Source organism: Cricetulus griseus (assembly GCF_003668045.3).
Source record: "Cricetulus griseus strain 17A/GY chromosome 1 unlocalized genomic scaffold, alternate assembly CriGri-PICRH-1.0 chr1_0, whole genome shotgun sequence".
Classification (NCBI taxonomy): Eukaryota; Metazoa; Chordata; class Mammalia; order Rodentia; family Cricetidae; genus Cricetulus; species Cricetulus griseus.
Window position 1 is genome coordinate 229,721,616 of NW_023276806.1, and position 22,044 is coordinate 229,743,659.

At 51.8% G+C, this 22,044-nt stretch overlaps 3 protein-coding genes across 5 annotated transcripts; 2 read left to right on the forward strand and 1 right to left on the reverse strand.

The window, feature by feature from the left end:
- Positions 1-7,144: 7,144 nt before the first annotated feature.
- Positions 7,145-8,442, forward strand: Ier3 (immediate early response 3). Its single transcript, XM_027388648.1, has 2 exons — positions 7,145-7,413; positions 7,524-8,442. The coding sequence occupies exons 1-2, from the start codon at positions 7,204-7,206 to the stop codon at positions 7,794-7,796; spliced, it is 483 nt and encodes a 160-aa protein (XP_027244449.1). The 5' UTR covers positions 7,145-7,203; the 3' UTR covers positions 7,797-8,442.
- Positions 8,443-8,840: 398 nt separating this feature from the next.
- Flot1 (flotillin 1) lies at positions 8,841-17,189 on the forward strand. Of its 2 annotated transcripts, XM_027388611.2 has the most exons (13): positions 8,841-9,000; positions 9,299-9,355; positions 9,623-9,698; positions 9,779-9,869; positions 10,037-10,180; positions 10,295-10,414; positions 10,852-10,947; positions 11,128-11,280; positions 14,478-14,659; positions 14,760-14,805; positions 15,397-15,534; positions 15,702-15,866; positions 16,704-17,189. In XM_027388611.2, the coding sequence occupies exons 2-13, from the start codon at positions 9,313-9,315 to the stop codon at positions 16,734-16,736; spliced, it is 1,287 nt and encodes a 428-aa protein (XP_027244412.1). In that variant the 5' UTR covers positions 8,841-9,000; positions 9,299-9,312; the 3' UTR covers positions 16,737-17,189. The 2 variants fall into 2 exon arrangements, with proteins under 2 accessions (XP_027244412.1, XP_027244413.1); XM_027388612.2 differs by lacking the exons at positions 8,841-9,000; positions 9,779-9,869 and having other exon boundaries at positions 9,293-9,355.
- A 598-nt stretch (positions 17,190-17,787) lies between these two features.
- Positions 17,788-21,982, reverse strand: Tubb (tubulin beta class I). Of its 2 annotated transcripts, none has more exon segments than NM_001244101.2 (4): positions 17,788-19,717; positions 19,830-19,940; positions 20,308-20,416; positions 21,740-21,982. In NM_001244101.2, coding segments are annotated over 4 exon segments (1,335 nt in total). In that variant the 5' UTR covers positions 21,797-21,982; the 3' UTR covers positions 17,788-18,659.
- Between the last annotated feature and the right edge of the window lie 62 nt (positions 21,983-22,044).

Below are 22,044 nucleotides of genomic sequence, written 5' to 3' on the forward strand. Positions count from 1 at the left end.
GAATTGTTCCTTGCTGAACTGGGTGTGCGTAGGGCCAGCTGGGAGCAAGGGTGAGTGTGTAAAATCACTTGCATTGACTGAAGAAGCCGGAGTGCAGAAGGCCTCTCCTTTCTCTGTGATAAACAGAGAACCACAAAGGCCCCAGATAGACAGGCAAAGGGAATGGAAGAGGAACTGAACTGCAGATTACACCTCCTCATCTTATCATTGGGAGGCTGCTTTCCTACGGGGGGGGGGGGTCATCTTTGCTCCAGAGAACCTCCTGCATCCAGACTCAACAATAATGGCTGCTGCCCAAGTATGGACTGCAGGCCAGGAACCTGTCTTAGGCATCTATTTGTTTATTTACTACTTTTTGGCTCTTTCTTTGAGTGGGAGGAGGTAGAGGGTCACTCTCCTCCTTCCTCTGTCCTTTTTATTTAATTTTAGTTTTTGCTTTTGCGTCTGGGTCTCTCTATGTAGTCCCGGCTGTCCAGGAATTTGCTATGTGAACAGGCTGGTGGTTCCAAACTCACAGAGAGCACCTGACAATTAAAAGGCATGTGTCAGCACACTCATTTTTTTTCCTGAGATTTATTTTATTTTAATCATGTGTCTGTATGTGTGGGGATGAGGGTGTGTTTGCACATGAGTGCTGGTGTGCTCGAAGGTCAGAAGCTTGACTGGAGCTGGATATGTAGGCTGTTGTGAGTGCTGGAGCCCCCCCGGAGGAGCAGCAAACGCACTTAACCACTGAGCCAGCCCCTTGGTTATTTTTAAGTCCGTGTTCATTCATTGTTGAAATGAAGGGTTTTGTTTCATTATGGCATTGTATCAACCGTATGCTTTGCTCAGAGCCAACCCACCCCGAACCTGGAGGGTTGTCTTCTCACTGCCTCTCATTCTCTCCACAAATTCCCTGTTTCTCCTTTCGTTGCTTTTTGTTTTATGATCTAGATTGCGAATGTGAGCGAAAGCAGGTGTTTATTGTCTTGTAACTTGATGATTACATGATTAAATGCCTGAGCATTTAATCTCTGAATAACTTAAAGGCCAGCCAGCCCACTTGCCAATTGAGGAAACGGGCTTTCAAAGAGTAACTGACTCAGTGTCGTATGGCTAATAAATAACAGAAATGGACATTAAGCGGGATTTCCTCAATGCCACTAGTTTATAATATGTTCCCTTTGCCTCCCTTGGTTTCCACCTCAAACTTGTCTCAGCCAGCGACATACTCACATGCCTTGCAGCTAGGAGACTTTGGTTGTTGTTCTCAGCCCCCCAACTTCTGGCTGCGCCCTTCCATCCTGCTTCTCTATCTCAGAGGCATGCACTTTTCAAATATCTGCCCTTCCTAAGTCAGTCTGCAGCCCCCATTCCCCAGGCCCTTGGCTTTCCGTTAGCAACATTGTAGCACTGCAGGTGGACAGCAGCCCTGGCCTAGTCCTAGGAGGAGGAGGAGAAGGCAGGGGCTTCCTCGTCTGCAGAGGGGGGTGTGTGTCAATAAACCTGGGCCACAGCTTAGCATTCTCCACACTTTGAAGAGGAAGCGCAGGCAAGGCTCTGAGGGGATAGAGCTGGGCAAACACAAACACTGGGATGACCGTTAGCTCCTTGGAAGAGATAGATCTAAAGCTATGTATTGAGGGGCTGGAACAATGGCTCCACGGGTAAGAGCACTAGCTGCTCTTCCTAAGATCCTCGTTAGAGCCACAGCAGCTCACAGCCTTCTGTAATTCTAACCCCAGTGGATCCAACCCTCTTTACTGCCTCCGAGGGCACTGACTGCACAAAGTGTTGAAAGACCCCCGAAGAGGTACTTTCGTAGAGGGAGACCCGCACCCAGGAATCAGCGAGACCACGAGCTTGGATGCAAAACCGCAAGAGGCTTTATTGGAGATACGGGTACCCGGGCGACTTAGCTTCTGTGAGGCCAAGCGCCCCGAGCCAAGGGAAAGGGGTCCTTATATAGGGAAAAAGGCGCAAGCTAGGAGCAGGGATTCTATTGGATAATTCTAATGAGGCATTGTACAGAGCTATTCCCATTGGTCAATGTATATGAGGCGCTATACAGGGTTATTCAAATGAGGCAAAGTACAGAGTTATTCAAATGAGGTGAAACACAGAGTCTTTCAAATGAGGCGAAATACAGAATCATTTCTATTGGATGGTTCAAATGAGACACAGAGCCATTCCAGATCAGCATATTCTCAAGGTCTGGTGTCTGGTACAACAGACTCAATTCCCTCTCCCTCCGCGTCCAGATGGCTGACCTTGGGGGCGGAGACCTTGGGACAGAGTGTTTCTCATCGGGCGGGGGCTCAGGGGCAGGGCTCCAGGCCGGCTCACCTGGTGTTCGCCCTCGTGCCGGCCCACCTGGTGCTCGTTCTCGGGCCGGGCTTGCGGCGGGTGGCGGGGGAAGTGGAAGCCGCCGGGGGTGGGGATCGGGGAACCCGCCGACAGGAGGAAGAGGAGACAAACGAGAAAGAAAGGGCTAAGGGGCAGGGGTCTTTCAGTGTACAGACATACATACAGGCAAAACGTCCATACACACACAACATCCATACACACAAAACAAGTTTTTCACTTTTTTAGGGTTTTTTTTTTTTTCAAAGCTAAAACTTTGTATTGAACCCCAACCAGGCACCAGACCACCTACCGAGGATACCTAGAGGTCCCCCAGAGGTAAAGAGCAGATGGGACATGTACACTCCTCTGAAGATTAGATTAGACCCAGCCTTGGTGTGTAGGTCGGAGAAAGAGCACGTGGTAAGCGTTCAAGTGGTTCTGGGTTCAACCTCCAGCACCAAAAGAAATTACTAAAAAGGTTAAAAAAAAAATACACGAAACTATGATTTTTCCAGCTACTATGAAGTAGACAAACAAGAGGCTGAGAAAGAGGTGATGGTAGGCGTCACAATACCTGGTCAGAGGAAGGAAATGAAGGAACAGGCGGATCCGGGAGAGGGGGAATGTGGATGGGGGGTTGGAGCAGCTCCGGGCCTGTTTCTCTGGGATGAGAACACTGGGCTCTGATCCAGCTCATGCTCGCAACCTCTGGTACTTCCTGGCTGTAACTCATCACCCAGCCCCCACTCCCACACCCCCCTCACTTCTCCATCTTTCCCTAGCTTCCTGGGTGGCAGAGTCTCCAGAGATGGTGGAAAATGGGGTGAGAATGAGAAAAAAAAAATGGCAACAATCTGGGTTCTCTGGGTCATCTCTTCGTCCCTGTGTGGGGAGGAGGACAATGAGGCTAACTAGGCCCAGCTGCAGCTAGGATCCCAGATGTGGGGCTTAGTGTTGAAACCTGAACCTGAGGTCTCTCTTTTATTTTCCCTGAAGGCCTGAGGAAATTTTCCATCACAAACAAGTTATGCATTCCCAACTTTGGGGGCCTCCCCTCTCTCCCACCAGTTTCCTTCCATCCTCAGCACCGTCCTCCCCCATGTGTGAGTTAGGTTGGGAGGAAGAGTGTGAAATAGCCTCAGCTCAGGTGCAAACATGGGAATGCTGGCAGATATGAGAAAGAGGACATTTGTTTATGCCTACAAGAAGAGGTGTGTGTGTAAGGAGGAAGCTGTGTTTAGGTGGTGCTCACCAGCCCAGGAAATAGTCGTATACACAGCAGTGAGACCTCTATTCCTAGCACAAGTGTGAGGCTGATTTGCTTTACTGAGCATCCTTGGTTGAAAAAAAAAAAAAAACTGCCCATCTTTGTTTGATGTCTGGTGTCTAAAAGCTGTTCTAGGGCTGACAAGATGGCTCAGTAGGAAAGGGGGCTTGCTGTTAAGCCTGACAACCTGAGTTCAAACCAAGGAGACTATGTGGTGGAAGGAAGGGACAGAACTGACTCCCGAGAGTTGTCCTTTGACCCACACCCCCTGCCCCCAGATAAACTTAGTAATAATTTTTAAAACTTCCAGGTTGAGCCAGAGGCAACCGTGGTGTCTGGCTTTAATCCCAGCACTCAGAAGACAGAGGCAGGTGGATCTCTGTGAGTTTAAGGCCAGCCTGATCTACAGAGTGAGATCTGGACAGCCAGGCCTACGCAGAGAAACTCTGTCTTGAAAAACCAAATAAACAAACAAACAGATAAACACAGGAGGCCCCATTTTCTGTTCCCAGTTTTGTTAGTTTAAAAAAAAGTTCCAGCTTTTCTTTTTAAAAAATTTTTTCAATTAAGACGGGCATTGGTGGTTCACACCTTTAATCCCAGCACTCCAGAGGCAGAGGCATGTGGATCTCTGTGAGTTTGAGACCAGCCTGGTCTACAAGAGCTAGTTCCAGGACAGCCCCCAAAGCCACAGAGAAACCCTGCCTCGAAAAACAAAAAAAAAACAAAAAAACAAAAAAATTATTCATTTTTATTGTATGTGTGTGTTTGGCCTTCGTGGATGTCTGTGCACCCATACGCATATCTGGCTCCAAAGGAGATCAAAAGACACTATTAGAGATGGCTATGAGCCACCATGTGGATGCTGGTCAAAGCCAGGTCCTGGCAAGAACAGAAACTCCCTTAGCCATCTCTCCAGCTGCCCAGCTTTTTCTAAGATATTGTTTCTCTGGGAAGTTTAAAGAAGTGTATTCATGTCCCAGAAGCTTGGAGGCCCTAACCAGCTGGAGAATATTATAGTTCCATATTTTCATCTTTGCTTAATAAAATTATTGAGGGGCTAGAGGGGAGGTTCCGTTTATTGCTCTTTCAGAAGGATGTAGTTCCTGGCACCCATAACAGGCAGCCTATAACCACCCGTGACTGCAGTTCCAGGCGTTCCAGCACCCCTCTTCTGGCTCTTTTGGCTCTTACATGTGTGGATTGCACAAACATACATTCGGATATATATGTTTTTTAAAGGATCATTGAGCAAGTGCTTCCTGCAAGAAACTGTGCTGGGTTCTATGCAGGACCAGGTGCGTGTCCCACAGGTTCTGGCTGAATGATGGAAGTCTCGAATACTCAACAGGCTCAAGATGAGATAAAGTTCTGAGCCAAGTACACCTCAGGCCTCTGGAGCCATTCTGTTTTAAGGCCCCTAAGTGTCCTTACCCAAATCTGATGATCTCGTGCTAGGGATGTCTCTTCTGGTCTTTTTTTTTTCTTGGTTTTTCAAGACAGGATTTCTCTGTGGCTTTGGAGCCTGTCCTGGAACTAGCTCTTGTAGACCAGGCTGGTCTCGAACTCACAGAGATCCACCTGTCTCTGCCTCCCGAGTACTGGGATTAAAGGCGTGTGCCTCCACCGCCTGACTCTTCTGGACTTATTTTAGGCTGCTGTTACCTTCTCCCTAACCCCCTCAGTAGCTCATGGTCCCTCATATTCTTGCCCTTGAGGGCATGGTCCCCATCCCAGTCAGTTCTCAGGTTAGATTGCAATTATCCTGTGTGCTCTGTGATCTGGGGCTCTCTCTGCCCAGTTCCTCACCCGCCTTTTGTGCTTCCCGGGAAACTTACTGTGACATTGCTTTCCTTGTGATCCCTCCAAAGGAATCCTGTACTTTTCCAGCTCTGAGCCTCTGCTGACTCCATTTTTCCCCCAGTCACCCTTCACATCAGAATGTGTCATATCTCACCTAGTGTCACTCTTGACTGAAGTGTCCCTGAAAGATTAGTCAGAAGTGAACGAACACTGACTCCTCAGGGTCCCCTCAGAAGGGTTCTAATCGGGGTCCCCTTGTAAACTCAGGGGATTAAACCTTCCAGACCAAAGTCACAGCTCTATGTGGTTTGCTTCCCTCCTATAAACCTAACCTCAGAGCGTTCAACAGTGCATATGTATTTGTATATAATTTGGTTACTTATTCCGATGTGTGTATGTGTGGTTATATGCAGACCACATGTGGAAGTCAGAAGGAGACTTTCTAAGAATCGGTTCTCTTCTACCAAGTGGATCCAGGGATCAAATCCGGGTCATCAGACTTAGCAACAAACGCCTTTACCCCCTTAGCCATCTCACCTGGCTTTTTTGGTTTGGTTTTATTTTATGATACGCTTCACTTTTATTTTATGAGTGTTTTGTCTGCATGCATGTATGTGTACTCCATGCATGCCTGGTGCCCCACAGAGACCATAAAATGGCATCAGATCCCCTGAGCCTACTTGTGAGCAATCATTTGAGTTCTGGGAACTGATTGATCCTAGGTCCTCTGTAAAAGTGACAAGTGATCTTAACAACCGAGCCATCTCTCCAGTTCCTTCTTTGTTTTTTTTGTTTTTTTGTTTTTTTTGTCTGTTTTTGCTTTGCAAGTGTATCTTGCTATGTTCCCTTGTCTGACCCCAAACTCCTTGGTTCAGGACATCCTCCTGCCTCAGCTTGGCAAGCATAGGGAGAGGGCTGCAGTTTCATATTGTGCAGGGTGGCTCCCACACTTTTACTTTGTTACAGGTGCTCAGAAACATTGATGTCTATGTCCAGGAAGAGAGAGAGGTCTCCAAAGCAGCGCAGAATTCCTGTCGGTTCTGAATGGTGATAAAATGTCTCATAATTTTAGAAGGTTCTTCTTTTTACTTCTTTTTTTGTTTCTTTTTGTTTTTGTTTTTCAAGGCAGGATTTCTCTGTGGGTTTGGAAGCTGTCCTGGAACTCGCTCTTATAGTCCCATCCAACAGGGGCTACTGACTTCTTGTCTCTGCTGTATCCCTCTTCGCATAGCTTCGCTTGGGGTGCCCCTAGGTGGCCATTGCACCTTGCTGTGTGTGTATGTGAAATACATGTGATGTGTGTGTTCATCTTCATGTGTGCTGAGGCAAGCAGAGCTGGGTCAGTGGGTTTCAGTGTGGTCTTAGTCTTCTTGGAAGTTTGTGCAATGACTTCCCTTCTGACACGTGTGTTTTCTACGCATACTTCCAAGTATGCGAATGTGTTTTTCTGCGGTCCCTTGATCTTGCTGGGCCTCTCTCAGGATGGTGGCTGAGCCATGTGTTACATGTCTGGGAGCCCCCCGCTAGCCACCTCATGTCCGGACATGTGCTAACCCCCAGCGATTGCACCCACCGGCATTACTACTCCCAGGCAAAACGTGCACTGGGACATCTAGGGATTAGGCAGCCAAGGCCCCGCCTACGTTTTGTTTCCTCCTCGGAATTTCCAGCCCTTTGCAGCCAACTGCTCCCCAGCTGCGAAGGGCGGAGTTCCGCGGGCCGTCCTCTGCTTTGACTATATAACTAGCGCCGCCTCGCTGGGCCATCAGCAACGCTCCTCACCCTCTCTGCACTGCGCTCAAACTATGTGCCACTCGCGCAACCACGTCCACACCATGACTGGCCTGCCAGCCCCGGCCCCCGCTCCCTCCACCGGCTCGGAACTCCGGCGGGGCTCCGGTCCCGAGATTTTCACCTTCGACCCTCTCCCGGAGCGGGCGGTGGCGCCTGCCGCGCGTCTCCACACTTCCCGCGGGCACCGAAAACGCAGCCGAAGGGTTCTCTACCCTCGAGTGGTGAGTGTCGCCGGAGTGGGCAGCAGGGGCTCGCGCCGCTCGGGTACCTACGGGGGACACCAGACGGCGGGGACCCTGATCCGACTTAACCCTCTTTTATCTCTTCCCAGGTCCGGCGCCAGCTGCCAACCGAGGAACCCAACGTTGCCAAGAGGGTCCTCTTTCTCCTGCTCACCATCGTCTTCTGCCAGATCTTGATGGCCGAGGAAGGTGTGTCGCAGACCCTGGCTCCGGAGGACGCCACCAGCGCCGCGACACCTGAAACCCTCTCTGCGCTCATGACTGAGCCCCCGGTCCTCGAGCCCTTGAATCTGACCTCGGAGTCCTCGGACTATGCTCTGGACCTCAAAGCTTTCCTTCAGCAACACCCCGCGGCCTTCTGAATGCGCCCGGTCACACCTGGCCCGGAAAAAAACAACAAAGGCACCAGGCGTATCTGGTGCGCCAGAGCGTATCCCAAACTGGGACTTATAAGGCGATGCTAACTCACAACACTACAGCCAAGACGCCGGTGCTTGAGGCGAGCCCGAGCTCGCAGGCACCGTGGGTCCTGGCGAGGCCTACTGGGAAGGACCGAAGCCTTCTCAGCGTCCTAATTAATATTTATATATTTATGTATAACCTCCTAGGTGAAGGAGGGGGTGTATGTAATATTTATTTTAACTTATGCAGGGGTGCGGGATATGCCCCCTTGCCGTAACACTGACATCTGGATTATTTATTAATGATTTATGGGTTCGGTGAGACAGAGCGGTGGGAGGGAGGGCCGGGGTGGGGATTAGACTTGGTGGTTGGTCATGGGTTTAGGGGCAACACTCCGTCTTCCAGCCCCTCACTTCTGTAGTCTGTTGTAAGGCTTTCGGGACACCCTTGGGGGATCCGGTCTGTGGCCTTTGATGTCTTCCTGGTTGCTTCTCAGGAGAGGCTGCGGGAGTCTTGGGTCCACGGATTGTCAGAGGGCGGCTGTTGGGGGTCGCCTTAGTATGTTCTGTGAACACGAATAAACTTGATTGCCGGTTATTACTATCATCATTTGTCCAAGTGTATCTTTTCACGCGGCCAAAAAAAGGGGGGGTGAGGATGGTGATGGTGGCGGCGGGAGGATGTGACTAGTTCCCGGTCAGCACCTCTTCTTGGGTCCCGAACTCTTTTTCTTGGAGTTACAACCTACATCCGGTCACCGGATGCTGTCATACATTACTGGGTCTGCGGTTTTGCCAGTTGGCTGCTAGTGTGGCAACCTGCTTACTCACCGCGGACGGCGGGCACCCAGCGACCAGCCTGGGAGGGCGTGGTCTCGGGGGCGGGGGCGGAGCTTCCCGGCCGGGGCTAGCGGGCAAGCCTGGCAAGCCCCCGGGACTGCCGAGAGCTGGAGCGCTGCGGACCCGAGCGGGGCCTGCCGGGAAAGAGGCGGACCGAGGGGTTGGGCGGGGGCGGGGTCGCGGCTGCTGCAGCAACAGGGTGCGGCCGGGTGAGGGGCACCCTCGCAGCTTCCAGTAAGCCGGGTGTCCGAGCTGCCCCTGCTTCTCACTAGGGCTCTGCGCGGCTCCCAAGACCCCCGTAGGGTTGCTCCCCGCGTCCCGGAAGGTGAGTGGGGAGGGGAGGCGGAGCCTTGGGCGGCGGAGGAGCGGGGAGGATGCGGAACGGTCTGCAGACCCCTGGGCGCGGGAGAGCTTTGTGGGATGGAGGGGCTGGAGGGCGCGGGAGAAGACCCTGAGAATCAGCAGGCGCAGAGGAAGAAGTCCCTGGGGATCTTAGGGCTATCACGGGAGCACTTAAGGAACTGGGCGGTGGCAGGGGCAGACGGTTCTCTTGACGCGAAGGGGGAGGAGGTGCCACAAGGCCCCTTCCCCTCTGCAAAGGCTTCCTCTCCATCCCCCTCCAGCTGCAGCCTCAACCATGTTTTTCACTTGTGGCCCAAATGAGGCCATGGTGGTCTCCGGTAAGTCTCTTCAAAGCCAGTGACACCCGCTCCTCCCCTCCCCAAGCCCCTTGAAGCCTGACCTCTGCCCTGTTCTCTCCTCACTTAGTTTACCAGCCCCAACCTTCTGCCCACGGTGGCCACAAACCACCTGTGATTCCCTGCCTCTATTTTCCAAGGCCTAGAATGCTCGCCCTCAACTCCCACCAGGTTCTCCTTGTGTGTTCCACCCTTCACCCCATAGTCTTTTGGGCTCTACCACGGCCACATTATGCCCTCACCTTTCAGGGTTCTGCAGGAGCCCCCCAGTCATGGTGGCCGGAGGCCGAGTTTTTGTCCTGCCCTGCATCCAACAAATCCAGAGGTAGGTAACCCACAGAACCCCGGAGGGAGCCTATTTTCCTCTCTGCTCTTTCCCTTACTGTCTGCTCCTTTTCTCCCTAGGATCTCTCTCAACACACTGACCCTCAATGTCAAGAGTGAAAAGGTTTATACCCGCCATGGGGTCCCCATCTCAGTCACGGGCATTGCCCAGGTGAGGCTTTCAGAGCCTTCTCCCCCAAAGCCCACACCCACCTTTTCCAGGCCATTGAGTACCTCTGACCAGGGATTTCTCTCGACTCTGCCTTTCCTCTGGCCTCACCTTCTCCAGCCACCCCCAAGGGCACCTAGCTCTTCCTCTTCTCTCTACTATGGCTGCAGGTGAAAATCCAGGGCCAGAACAAGGAGATGTTGGCAGCCGCCTGCCAGATGTTCCTGGGGAAGACCGAGGCGGAGATTGCCCACATTGCCCTGGAAACACTGGAGGGCCACCAGAGGGCCATCATGGCCCATATGACTGTGGAGGTGTGACTGGGGGACAAGAACAGTTCTGGGTAGGGTGCCAGGATGAGTGGCACCTGAGGACCGGCTTGTCGGTAAGAGATGATGAATCTGACCTCTCCTCACTGTTCTCTCTAGGAGATCTATAAGGACAGACAGAAATTCTCAGAGCAAGTTTTCAAAGTGGCCTCCTCAGACCTGGTCAACATGGGTATCAGTGTGGTTAGCTACACCTTGAAGGACATTCATGATGACCAGGTAAAACTATGCAGTTGGGCAGGCTTGGTGTAATCCCAGCACTGGGGATAGGGTGGGGGGACTAAAGCAAGAAGGATCCATAGGTTATCTAGGCTACAAAGTGAGTTCCATTCCAGTTCCAGAGCAGCCTGGGCTACAAAGTGTGACTCTGTCTCAAAAACAAACAGCCTGTGATGGCAGCACACGCCTTTAATCCTGCACTTGGGAATCAGAGGCAGGTGGGTCTCTGTGAATTGGTGAAGGCCAGTCTGGTCTATAAGTCAAGTTCCAAGACAGCCAGAGCTACATAACAGAGAGACCCTGTCTGGGGAAACAAAGAACAAGTTTAGTTCACTCACCTAGCCCCGTGTGCTGGGGGCTCTGCTTCAACCCCTGCACCACAAAACAAACAAAAAGCCTGGCCCCATTTCTCAAACCTTGGTCTCACTCTCCCACAGGACTATTTGCACTCTTTGGGGAAGGCTCGCACAGCGCAAGTCCAAAAAGATGCTCGGATTGGGGAAGCAGAGGCCAAAAGAGATGCCGGGATACGGGTGAGGGCGATGGGTGTTGTTTGGTCACCACTGACTTGCTAGACACCCCAGGACACAAGGGGGTTTGGAGGGTCCAGCTGAGTGGTTGGCCAGACTGTGTCATCAGGGGTGACAATAGAGACTTCTGGCAGAGAGCAAGCAGGCCCTTACGCCTTGGCCTCCCTCACTAATCTGTCCTAGGAGGCCAAGGCCAAGCAGGAGAAGGTATCTGCGCAGTGTCTAAGTGAAATAGAGATGGCCAAGGCACAGAGAGACTATGAGCTGAAGAAGGCTACCTATGACATCGAGGTCAACACTCGCCGAGCACAGGCGGACCTGGCCTATCAGCTGCAGGTAAGTAAGTGCAGCCACACGGGGCTTGTCTAGGCTGTTCGGTGGTCCCTCTCCTTTCTCCCTTCCATCTGTAAATTAGGAGAGACTTCTATCTTTGCTCAGACTCTAGTTCCCCAATGCTAACCCATCTCCCCAATCTAAAAAAAGAGGTAACAGTCTGGAGCAGAGACTGGAGAGGTAGCTCGGTTGATAAACTTGCTGGGTGGCACACACGTGTGATCCCCATACTGGATCTTGGGGGATCACTGGTCAGCAGGGCTAGCACAATCATTGAATGCCAGGCCAGTGAGGGGCCTTGTCTCAGAAGGTAAGGTAGATGGTGCCTGAAGAGGCGTGGCAGTGTTAAATTGTCCTCCGGCCTGCACACCTGTACATGCGTGTGATCTGCACATGCATATAGACTGGAGCATTTAGCTGAAAACCTCCCCCCCCAAAAAAAGAAAGAACGAGCCAGGTGTTGGTGTTGCACTCCATTAGTCCCAGAACTTGGGAGGAAGAGGCAGGTGGATCTCTGTGAGTTCAAGGCCAACCTGGTCTACAGAGTGAGTTCTAGTACAGCCAGAGCTGCTGTCAGAGAAACCCTGTCTCAAAAATCAAAAAGGAGAGAGAGAGAGAGAGTGGAAAGAAAGAGAGGCCATAAATTGGCTAGGCTGTGCCTGTCTGTAAGGGCCTCTGGCTGCAGAGAGGAACCAGAGTGAAGAGCCACCCAGTGCTCACTGCCAGGAAGTGTTCTGGGTAAGAGTCTGCACCTATTCAGAAGAAGAGAACCTTTTTTTTCGCTTGCACAAGGTACCCCAAAACTGTGGCAATCAAAGAAAAGGGTGAGGAAGGAAACGGACGTGGGCCTTGAAATATGGACAGTGATCTCCGAGCAGCCCTTTACGTTACAGGGAGGCTTAGCTGGTCCCTGCCAGTCATGGGTTGCACATTGGCGAATCTGCCTGCTCACTGGGATTAGTGGGTGAGCCCTAGGTCAGAACTTGCAGCATTTGTGTAAAGCCTGGGCAGACACAGAATGCTGAGAAACTCTAGTTGTCTGATGGAGTCTCCAGATGAGATGAGATAAGGAAAGGGCTACCTTGTTTTAGCTCTCAGGCTGCAAACAGTTCTACCCCATGTCATCAGCACCATGTCCAGCACACCTTTAATCCCAACACTCGGGAGGCAGAGGCAGGCAGATCTCTGTGAGTTTGAGACCAGCCTGGTCTACAAGTGATAGTTCCAGGACAGCCTCCAAAGCCACAGAGAACCCTGTCTCCAAAAACAAAAACAAAAACGAAGAAAGAATATGTATTTATTTATTTTTATATTATGTGTTTATTTTTATTATTTCAAATTAGGAACAAGCTGGTTTCACATGTCAATCCCTTCTCCCTCTCCCTCTCTCTCCCCTCACTCCCATCACCCTCCCCCAACCTACTACCCCCACCCCATCCACCCTCCACTCCCCAGGCAGGGTAGGGCCCTCAAAGGGGGCTCTCCAAAATCCACCACATCATCATTTTTATATTATGTGTTTATTTTATGTGATGAGTGTTTCCCCTACGTGTTTGTATGTGTACTATGTTCATGTGCTGGTGCCTGGTATTTGTGGAGGCCAGAAGAGGGTGTCACATCCCCCGGAGCTGGAGTTACAGATGGTCATAAGATGCCAGGTAGATGCTAGGTGATGAACACCGGTCCTTTGCAAACACAGTCAGTGCTTTTAACTGCCGATCTGTCTCTCCACCACCCCACATTATTTAATTCCATTTATGTGTGTTCAGGTGAGTGACAGCCTGCAAGAGCCAGCCCCTCTCCTACCACGTGGTTCCCCCAGGATCAAAGTCATCTTGCTAATCCAAGATCACATCAAGCATGAGCCTAGCTTGGGCTATGTACTTTTTTTTTTTTTTTCAAGACAGGGTTTGTCTGTGTAGCTTTGTAGACTAGGCTGGCCTCAAACTCACAGAGATCTGCCTGCCTCTTCCTTCCAAGTGCTGGGATAAAAAAAGATATGTGCTATGTACTTTTTTTTTTTAAAGATTTTATTTATTTATTATGTATACAACATTCTGCTTCCATGTATATCTGCACACCAGAAGAGGGCACCAGATCTCATTACAGATGGTTGTGAGCCACCATGTGGTTGCTGGGAATTGAACTCAGGACCTCTGGAAGAGCAGTCAGTGCTCTTAACCTCTGAGCCATCTCTCCAGCCCCATGCTATGTACTTTTAAGGTTACCTGGAATACAGAGGGACAACATCTTATGTTAAAAAAACAAACAACAAAAACAAAAAAAAAAAAAAAAAAAAAAAACAGCTGTCGAAATGGCTTAGTGGTTGAGATCACTGCTGTTCTTCCAAAGGTCCTCAGTTTAATTCCCAGGACCCGAATGGGAGCTCACAACCATCTGTAACTGTAGTTCATGAGATGGAATATATATATGTGTGTGTGTGTGTGTGTGTCTTTAAGAGATTGGTGGTGGCACATGCTTTTAATTCCAGCACTAGGCTAGCTGAGTTTAAGACCAATGTGGTCTACAGATTGAGTTCCAGGATAGCTAGGGCTACGACGCAGAGAAACCATCTCTTGAAAAACCAAAATAATAACAACAATGTTGACGGTGGAAAAGAGAAATCTGAGCATACACACACAGTCTGAAAACTGGCCATAGCGGTTGCTTCTAGGAAGGGAACCAAGCGGTTTGAGGCAAGAGGTGGGAGGAAGCCGCGTTTTCCATACCGGCTTTTTCTTTTGAATTTATTTGGTATGCAAAAGATGAAAATGGAAAGAAAAAAAAAAGTATCCGCTGGCAGGGTAGAAAAGGCAGTACTGGCTACTGAGAGGTCAGGGCTGGAGTTGGTGGTTTACCCTAAGAACGGCTTGCAAAGGGAAGTGGACTGTGGAGGTAGAAGATGACCACCAGGGACACAAATACCCAAGTGAAGACCTGGGCGAGATGCTTCGCCCCACCCAGGGGAGAGCAGGTACCTGCTAAGGCCTGAACCTGCTCTGAGGAGTCGTGAGGCCGCTCCCAGGTTCTGCCTTGATTCTGTCCTTGAAATGGATCCCACTACCCAGTAGGCTGAGCAGACCAGGAAGCGACTTCATGGGCCTCTTCCACACCGTAGTGCTTGCTGGCTTTTCTCTCTGGCTCCGGGGTGGGGGAGCATCTGCTCCCAAGCCCTGTCTAGAGTGTCCCTTGCTCTCCAGGTGGCCAAGACCAAGCAGCAGATCGAGGAGCAGCGGGTGCAGGTGCAGGTGGTGGAACGCGCCCAGCAGGTGGCAGTGCAGGAGCAGGAGATCGCCCGGCGCGAGAAGGAGCTGGAGGCCCGCGTGCGCAAGCCTGCCGAGGCTGAGCGCTACAGACTGGAGCGCCTGGCGGAGGCAGAAAAGTAACGCCCCCTCCCCGCCCCCCTCCTGGCCCCGGGACACTCCTAGGCAGGCCAGGCACCCGCCCGGCAGGCAGCGAACCTACTTCCCTTTCGTCCCCAGGGCCCAGCTGATCATGCAGGCAGAGGCCGAGGCTGAGTCTGTGAGGGTGAGTTGGGGCGTGCGCCCAGCTTGGCACCGGGAAGGGCTTGGGTTTGTTGTTGTTTAAACAGCAGGCTGGGTTCAGACTCACGGAGATCCTCCCTCCTCTGCCTCCCAAATTCTGGGATTAAAGGCATGTACAACTGCCCCCCAGCTGTTTTTTGTTGTCGGTTTTTTGTTTTTGTTTTTCTTTTAACGTGGGGGGCATGATGGTGCATGTACTATCCTGCCAGTGTGAAGGTCGGATCTCTTCCTCACATGTGAGTCCTGGGAATTTTGACTTAGGTTGTTGGCCTTGCCAGCAAGCACTTTACCATCTCAGGCATCTCATTGGCCTCAGAATTTCGTTTTGGGTTTTTTTTTTTTGGGGGGGGGGTTGGTTTGGTTTTGGTTTTGATTTTTGGAGATAGGGTTTCTCTGTAGCTTTGGAGCCTGTCCTGGAACTCACTCTGTAGACCAGGCTGGCTTAGAACTCAAAGAGATCTGTGAGTTCTGCCTCTGCCTCTGCTGGGATCAAAGGCGTGAACCACCTCTGCCTTCTGTTTTGGTGTTCTTATTCTTAATGGGTGCAGTCTTAAATGCCCTGTAACCTCTACAGATGCGTGGGGAAGCCGAGGCCTTCGCCATAGGGGCCCGCGCTCGTGCTGAAGCTGAGCAAATGGCTAAGAAGGCAGAAGCCTTCCAGATGTACCAGGAGGCCGCCCAGCTGGACATGCTGCTAGAGAAACTGCCCCAGGTCTGGGGGTGGGTGGGACTCTGGGAGAGGGGTGAGGTGAAGTAGGTGACTGGGGGACCATAAATTAAGAGTGCCAACTATAAGCCAGTGACCAGCTTGAGCAGTTTATGGTCAGTAGTAGGGTGAATCTGATGGGTGATATGGTCAGAGCTCTCTCTACCTCCCAGGTGGCAGAAGAGATCAGCGGTCCCCTGACCTCAGCCAATAAGATCACACTGGTGTCCAGCGGAAGTGGAACCATGGGGGCCGCCAAAGTGACTGGGGAAGTACTGGACATCCTAAGCCGCCTGCCAGAGAGTGTGGAGAGACTCACGGGCGTCAGCATCTCCCAGGTGAGGGTCAATGCTGGGGGGGGGGACGGGACGGGGAGGGGGGACGGTGCACCTGTGTTATGGGATACAGTGGATAAGTGCTTCCAGGAGCCCAGGAAGTCACAGACAGTGCTTTGCCAGTGCCCAGGTCACCCTGCTGAGGACCCAAGTTCAATTCCCAGAACCCAGGTCAGGTTCTTGCTTGGCAAGTTCTAGGCCAGTGAGAGACCCTAAAAACAAAATTGTCAACAGTGCTTGAGGAACAACCAAAGTTATTCTTTGCCTTTCACACACAAGTGCACACACAAAAGAACCACCTCCAGGCCCAGCGCTGGTGATGCAGGCTTTAATCCCAGCACAGAGGAGGCAAAGGCAGGGTCTCTGTGAGTTTGAGGCCAGCCTGGTCTTCAGAGTGAGCTCCAGGACAGGCTCCAAAGCCACAGAGAAACCCTGTCTTGAAAAACCAATAAATAAATAAATAAATAAATAAATAAATAAATAAAGTGTGGCTGGGTGTAGTGATATAAACCTTTAATCTCAGCACACGGGGCCGAAGCAGGCTGATCTGTGAGTTTGAGGCCATCTGGGTCCACATAGTGAGACCCCATCTAGGGGGCGTGTTTTTGTTGCTTTTTTTTTTAAACATGGATAGGGTTTCTCTGTGTAGCCCTGGCTGTCCTGGAACTCACTCTGTAACCAGGCCAGCCTCAAACTCACAGAGATCCCCCTGCCTCCGCCTCCTGAGTGTGTGCCACCTAGCCTAGAAGATTGTTGGCCTTTTCTGTGCCTTCCTGAACCCATCCTTCCAAGCGGTTGCTGGAGAGGGCAGAGTTCCCATGTCATCATTTCTCTCTCTAGGTGAACCACAACAAGCCTTTGAGGACAGCATGAACCCCCGGCGGGACCTGGCCCTGTGGCTCGTTGCATGCACCTCTCCTGGCCTCCCTGAGCATGCCTCCGGACAGAGGGGCACACTGTAACTCCTTGCCAAATATTCTGTGCCTTGCCTTGGAGCAGTTTGCTCCCTTCTCACCCCTACACCAGATTCTGATGATCCCATCCCGACTATTTAATTTCCTGATTAAATTAGACTGTGTGAACCTGTTATCTAGACTTCCTCCTCACCAAGGCCAAAAGGTGGCCCTAGTTAAATAAATAAACCAAGAGATGAAGTTTGTGACATGCCATAAGCAGGAGCAGAAGAATCACAAGTTTCATCCAGAAGTGGGCATACTGGGCGTGGCTCCTGCAGTCAAGCTGACAGCTTGGGATACCAAGATGGTGTAGCAGTCATACATAAGCCCCAAACACTGTTTTTATACATTAAACCCATCATAAAGCTGATGCAACTGCACATGTGGTAACTCCAATCTGTAGTGTCAACAGAGAACACAAGAGACCAACTCAAGGAGCCTGAGGCCCTGAGAGCTCACGAACTAGAGCCAAAAGAATCACAGGTTAAGCCACGTAATGGTGGTGCACACTTCTAATCCCAGCACTTGGCAGGTTCAGGCAGGTGCATCCCTGCCTGAGTTCAAGGCCAGCCTGGTCTACAGAATGAATTCCAGGATTGCCAAGGCTAAAGAAACCCTCGGGTGTGGTGGGGGCTCCGGAGGTATCTACTATGTTGAAAATGGGAGCTAGGGGCCACCTCACACCTCAAGAATGAAGCAAAAACCTGCTGGGCAAACCACACAGTCTCAGAGGCAGGACCAACTCAGGGGTGCAGCTCAGTGGAAGAGTGCCTAGCGCACAGTGCAATGCTCAATCCCCAACACCATAAAAAGTCAAAATGAAGGTATGACCGACCAGGGGTAATAGGATACTTGCTTACCCAGAATTTCAGGATGAGGTCTTGTGACATCCTCATGAGCTTGGGTGTAACTCCACCTGGGCCCCATGCCTCTACCACTTTACCTGCCCTGAATGAGCACACCTCACACCTTTTTTCCAATTCCCATTTATTTTTGTCTCTTGGGGGCAATGTCATCTTTTCAATATGAAAAAAAGCAGCCAAGTTCAAACACAAAATAGAAGGGTAGGTAGGGTAGGACCAAACCAGGAAGAAAATGGCAGAAGCAAAAGTCGCCCTCCCTCTGGGGAAGGCCCCTAACACCCAGGTGGCAGCACTCTTTTCCAAATTTGGAGGTTTAAGTGGATGGGGCAGTTTGTGAGACTAAGGCTCTGCCCCCAACCCATGGAGAAAGGAACAACTCAGGAAAGACACCTCCAATAGCAGATTTGGCTCAGAACAGCTGGGAGGCTATAAATGGAGATAATACTGTTAATACCTCTCCTGAGGCTGAGAGATGAAGCAGGGACGGGGAGACCTGTCGATAAAAAAAAAAAAAAAAAAAAAAAAAAAAAACACAAAGCCACAGTGGATCCCCCTGTGTAAATGGCCTCGATGGAAAACCCCATCCCTCTTCTAGTGACCTTTCTCTGACCCACTTAGCTTTAGGATGGTGACCACTACACCTGGGTTTTTAGTAATGGGCAGGTTCCTGGAGAACATATTGGAAATATATTAACTGACAGTTGAGAAATGGGTACCAGAAGGAAACACAGGGCAACACTCAGAATGGCAGAAATCTAGGTTTGTCAGAGTGGAAAGAGAAAGGAAACATTCCACAAACAAATATTTATTGAGCGCCTACTATGTGCCAGGCACTGTTTACCCCCCCATGGAAAAAAATAAAAAAACAGGACAGAGGCAGCAGAAAAGAAAACTCTGAAGGAGAAAAACGGGCAGCTGAAGAAAGCTGAGGGAACTAAGTAGCCTGAGGAGAAGACGCAGGGCTCTCTCTCTCTGGCTTAGGCCTCTTCTTCTGCCTCCTCCCCGAAATCCTCTTCCTCTTCCGCGGTGGCATCCTGGTACTGCTGGTACTCGGAGACGAGGTCGTTCATGTTGCTCTCGGCTTCAGTGAACTCCATCTCGTCCATGCCCTCGCCGGTGTACCAGTGCAGGAAGGCCTTCCGGCGGAACATGGCCGTGAACTGCTCGGAGATGCGCTTGAAGAGCTCCTGGATGGCCGTGCTGTTGCCAATGAAGGTGACGGCCATCTTGAGGCCGCGTGGTGGGATGTCGCAGACGGCGGTCTTGACGTTGTTGGGGATCCACTCTACAAAGTAGCTGCTGTTCTTGTTCTGCACGTTCAGCATCTGCTCGTCCACCTCCTTCATGGACATCCGCCCACGGAAGACGGCAGCCACGGTGAGGTATCGGCCGTGGCGGGGGTCACAGGCTGCCATCATATTCTTGGCATCGAAGACCTGCTGGGTGAGTTCAGGCACAGTGAGGGCCCGATACTGCTGGCTCCCACGGCTGGTGAGAGGGGCAAAGCCAGGCATGAAGAAGTGGAGACGTGGGAAGGGGACCATGTTGACCGCCAACTTGCGGAGGTCGGCATTGAGCTGGCCTGGGAAGCGGAGGCAGGTGGTGACCCCGCTCATGGTGGCCGAGACGAGGTGGTTGAGGTCCCCATAGGTCGGCGTGGTGAGCTTGAGAGTGCGGAAGCAGATGTCGTACAGGGCCTCGTTGTCGATGCAGTAGGTCTCGTCGGTGTTCTCCACCAGCTGATGGACAGACAGGGTGGCATTGTAGGGCTCCACCACGGTGTCAGACACTTTGGGTGAGGGTACCACACTGAAGGTATTCATGATTCGGTCGGGATATTCTTCTCGGATCTTGCTGATGAGCAGGGTGCCCATACCAGAACCGGTACCTCCACCCAGCGAGTGGGTCAGCTGGAAGCCCTGCAGGCAGTCACAGCTCTCTGCCTCCTTCCGCACCACGTCCAGGACAGAGTCAACCAGCTCAGCTCCCTCCGTGTAGTGACCCTTAGCCCAGTTGTTGCCTGCCCCAGACTGACCTGGAATGTGGTGAGAAGGGAAAAAAATTACGTCATTATCATTACTAATCTTCACCTTTCACCTCTGGAATCATGCCCTTGGGTACAAAGGAATTCATTCCATGTAACTCACCGAAAACAAAGTTGTCTGGTCTGAAGATCTGGCCAAAAGGACCTGATCGAACGGAGTCCATGGTCCCGGGTTCTAGATCCACCAATATGGCCCGAGGGACATACTTGCCACCTACAGGGATTCAAGTAGAACTGTCAGAGCCCTCTGCAGCGAGGATGAAATCTGGGGTGGGAAATACCACAAACCACTAAACTGCCATTCCAGGCACTGCCACCCGGCGGCAGCAGAGCTAATCTTTGGCCCACTTATGGTGGGTGTCTAATGGAAAAGGGTGAGACCCCAGCAACCGGGTTAACAGGCACTTAACGTGGGAAAACAGGGCGTGGTGCGGCCGCCTTTAAAAGCAGCATTAGGGAGGTAAGTTCCAGGGCAGCCATGGCTGCATAACGAGACCCTGTCTCAACAGAAGGGCGCAGGGTTTAAAAAGACCAGGGATAAGTGTTAACAGAGAAAAAAGAAGCTGGATTCCCTCCCTCACCTGTGGCTTCATTGTAGTACACAGAGATTCGGTCCAGCTGCAGGTCGCTGTCTCCATGGTAGGTGCCGGTGGGGTCGATGCCGTGTTCATCGCTGATCACCTCCCAGAACTAGACAGAGCAATGAGCAATGAGCCAGGCCTCAATGGCTGAAGTCCTAAGGGATGCCTCCCCGCCCGCATTTCAACTCTAGACGTGCTCAAACGAGGCGGACGGGTTGATACTGCAATTCCGTTATCTGCCTGCCGAGCCTCCACGACCGAACCTCCAACCGGGGAAGGTCGCCACCTTTGTGGCCCTGGTCAAGTGATGGACAGTTCAAGGGGCTGAGGGTTGCAAGCACCCATATGGGCTGACTGAACTGCCATCCGCCCCCTCGGCTCAGCACCCAGCCAAGCGCTTCAGGGTGGGCACCGCCCCTCCAGGCCAGCACAAAAGAGGGATGGGGTAGGAAGGTGCGGCCACTGCAGTCGCCCACCCCTTACGCGTTCCACGTGACTGCGGTGGCGGGCCGCTCTTCCAGCAGCCCACAAAGGCGGGAGCAGCGTGGGCGGGGCCTGGCACGAGGGGCGGGGCCAGCGCGCCCCCGCCAGCAAGGGCTGCATTGTCCCTGCGCGCCAGGGGCGCTAGCCCCGCCCCCAAAGGGTCCCACCCTTCGGCTACAATCTAGCGGCCGCACTTCCTCCTCTCCACCCATCCCCCGCTACATTGTAATTGCGCGCAAAAAAAAAAGAGAAAACCATGGCCTCAGATTTTTTTTTTTTTGCTTTTGCTACCTTCTCTTCCCTAAATAGCTTTCCCCCAAACACACACATAGTCCCGAGGGACCTCTTATAGACACACAAACCTCTCACTTTCCCATCAGGTCACACCCTAAGATTTCTTAACGGCAATGAAGTAAAAGGAGCCCCCCGCACGGAATCATCACCATCCACCTAAAAGCGAGCCAGGGGATGGCGAGATCGCGAGGGTCTCCAAGCCTTTGTCGAGCGGTGATGCGGCCCGGAGACCTCTGCAGCTGCCCGCCCAACCTCTCCCCTGCCCCCGCCAGTCCTGCTCCGCTAAGGCCCTCCAGGCTGGGTGGGGGTGGCGCAAGGGGAAAACCTCGCTTCGGCTTTGTCTCGGATCGTTTCCGCATCTCTCCTCTCCCGTTCTCGAACCGTTAGAAATCCCCTCTTTTAGATAAGCACTCCAGTCCCTCCTCAGACTCTCCGTCCCCTAAACCCAGGCGTCTCTTTTAATGGCTTTCGGAAAATGTGCCAAGATAAATATTTCTCAGAACGCAAGCTACAAATATGGGTTATAATTGTTCGCGCAGAACTTTGAGGGGCCAAAGCCGGCGGAGGGAGAATGCTAACACCCGGTAACATTAATCATGATTAACCTGGATTTCTCATCCTCACGCGTATCCGGTACCAATTTAAAAATTCTTACCTTAGCACCGATCTGGTTGCCACATTGGCCGGCCTGGATGTGCACGATTTCCCTCATGGCTACGGTTTACTGTAATAAATTTGTGCTGGCTTCAAGGTAGGTACCGAGCAAGAAAAGATAATTGGTTCTTTTTTTTTTTTTTTTTTTTTTTTTTGGCTGGTCTCAGGCTGAAGGGATGGAACGTGGCTCCGGAGGCTGCAGCAGAGAGATGCGAGCACGACCGCAGGAAGGTTCTAAGAGGCAGAAGAGGCCGGCGAGCGCAGGAGGGAAGGCGCGCAGGGCGGGGCGCGCGTTCGCGCAGCCGG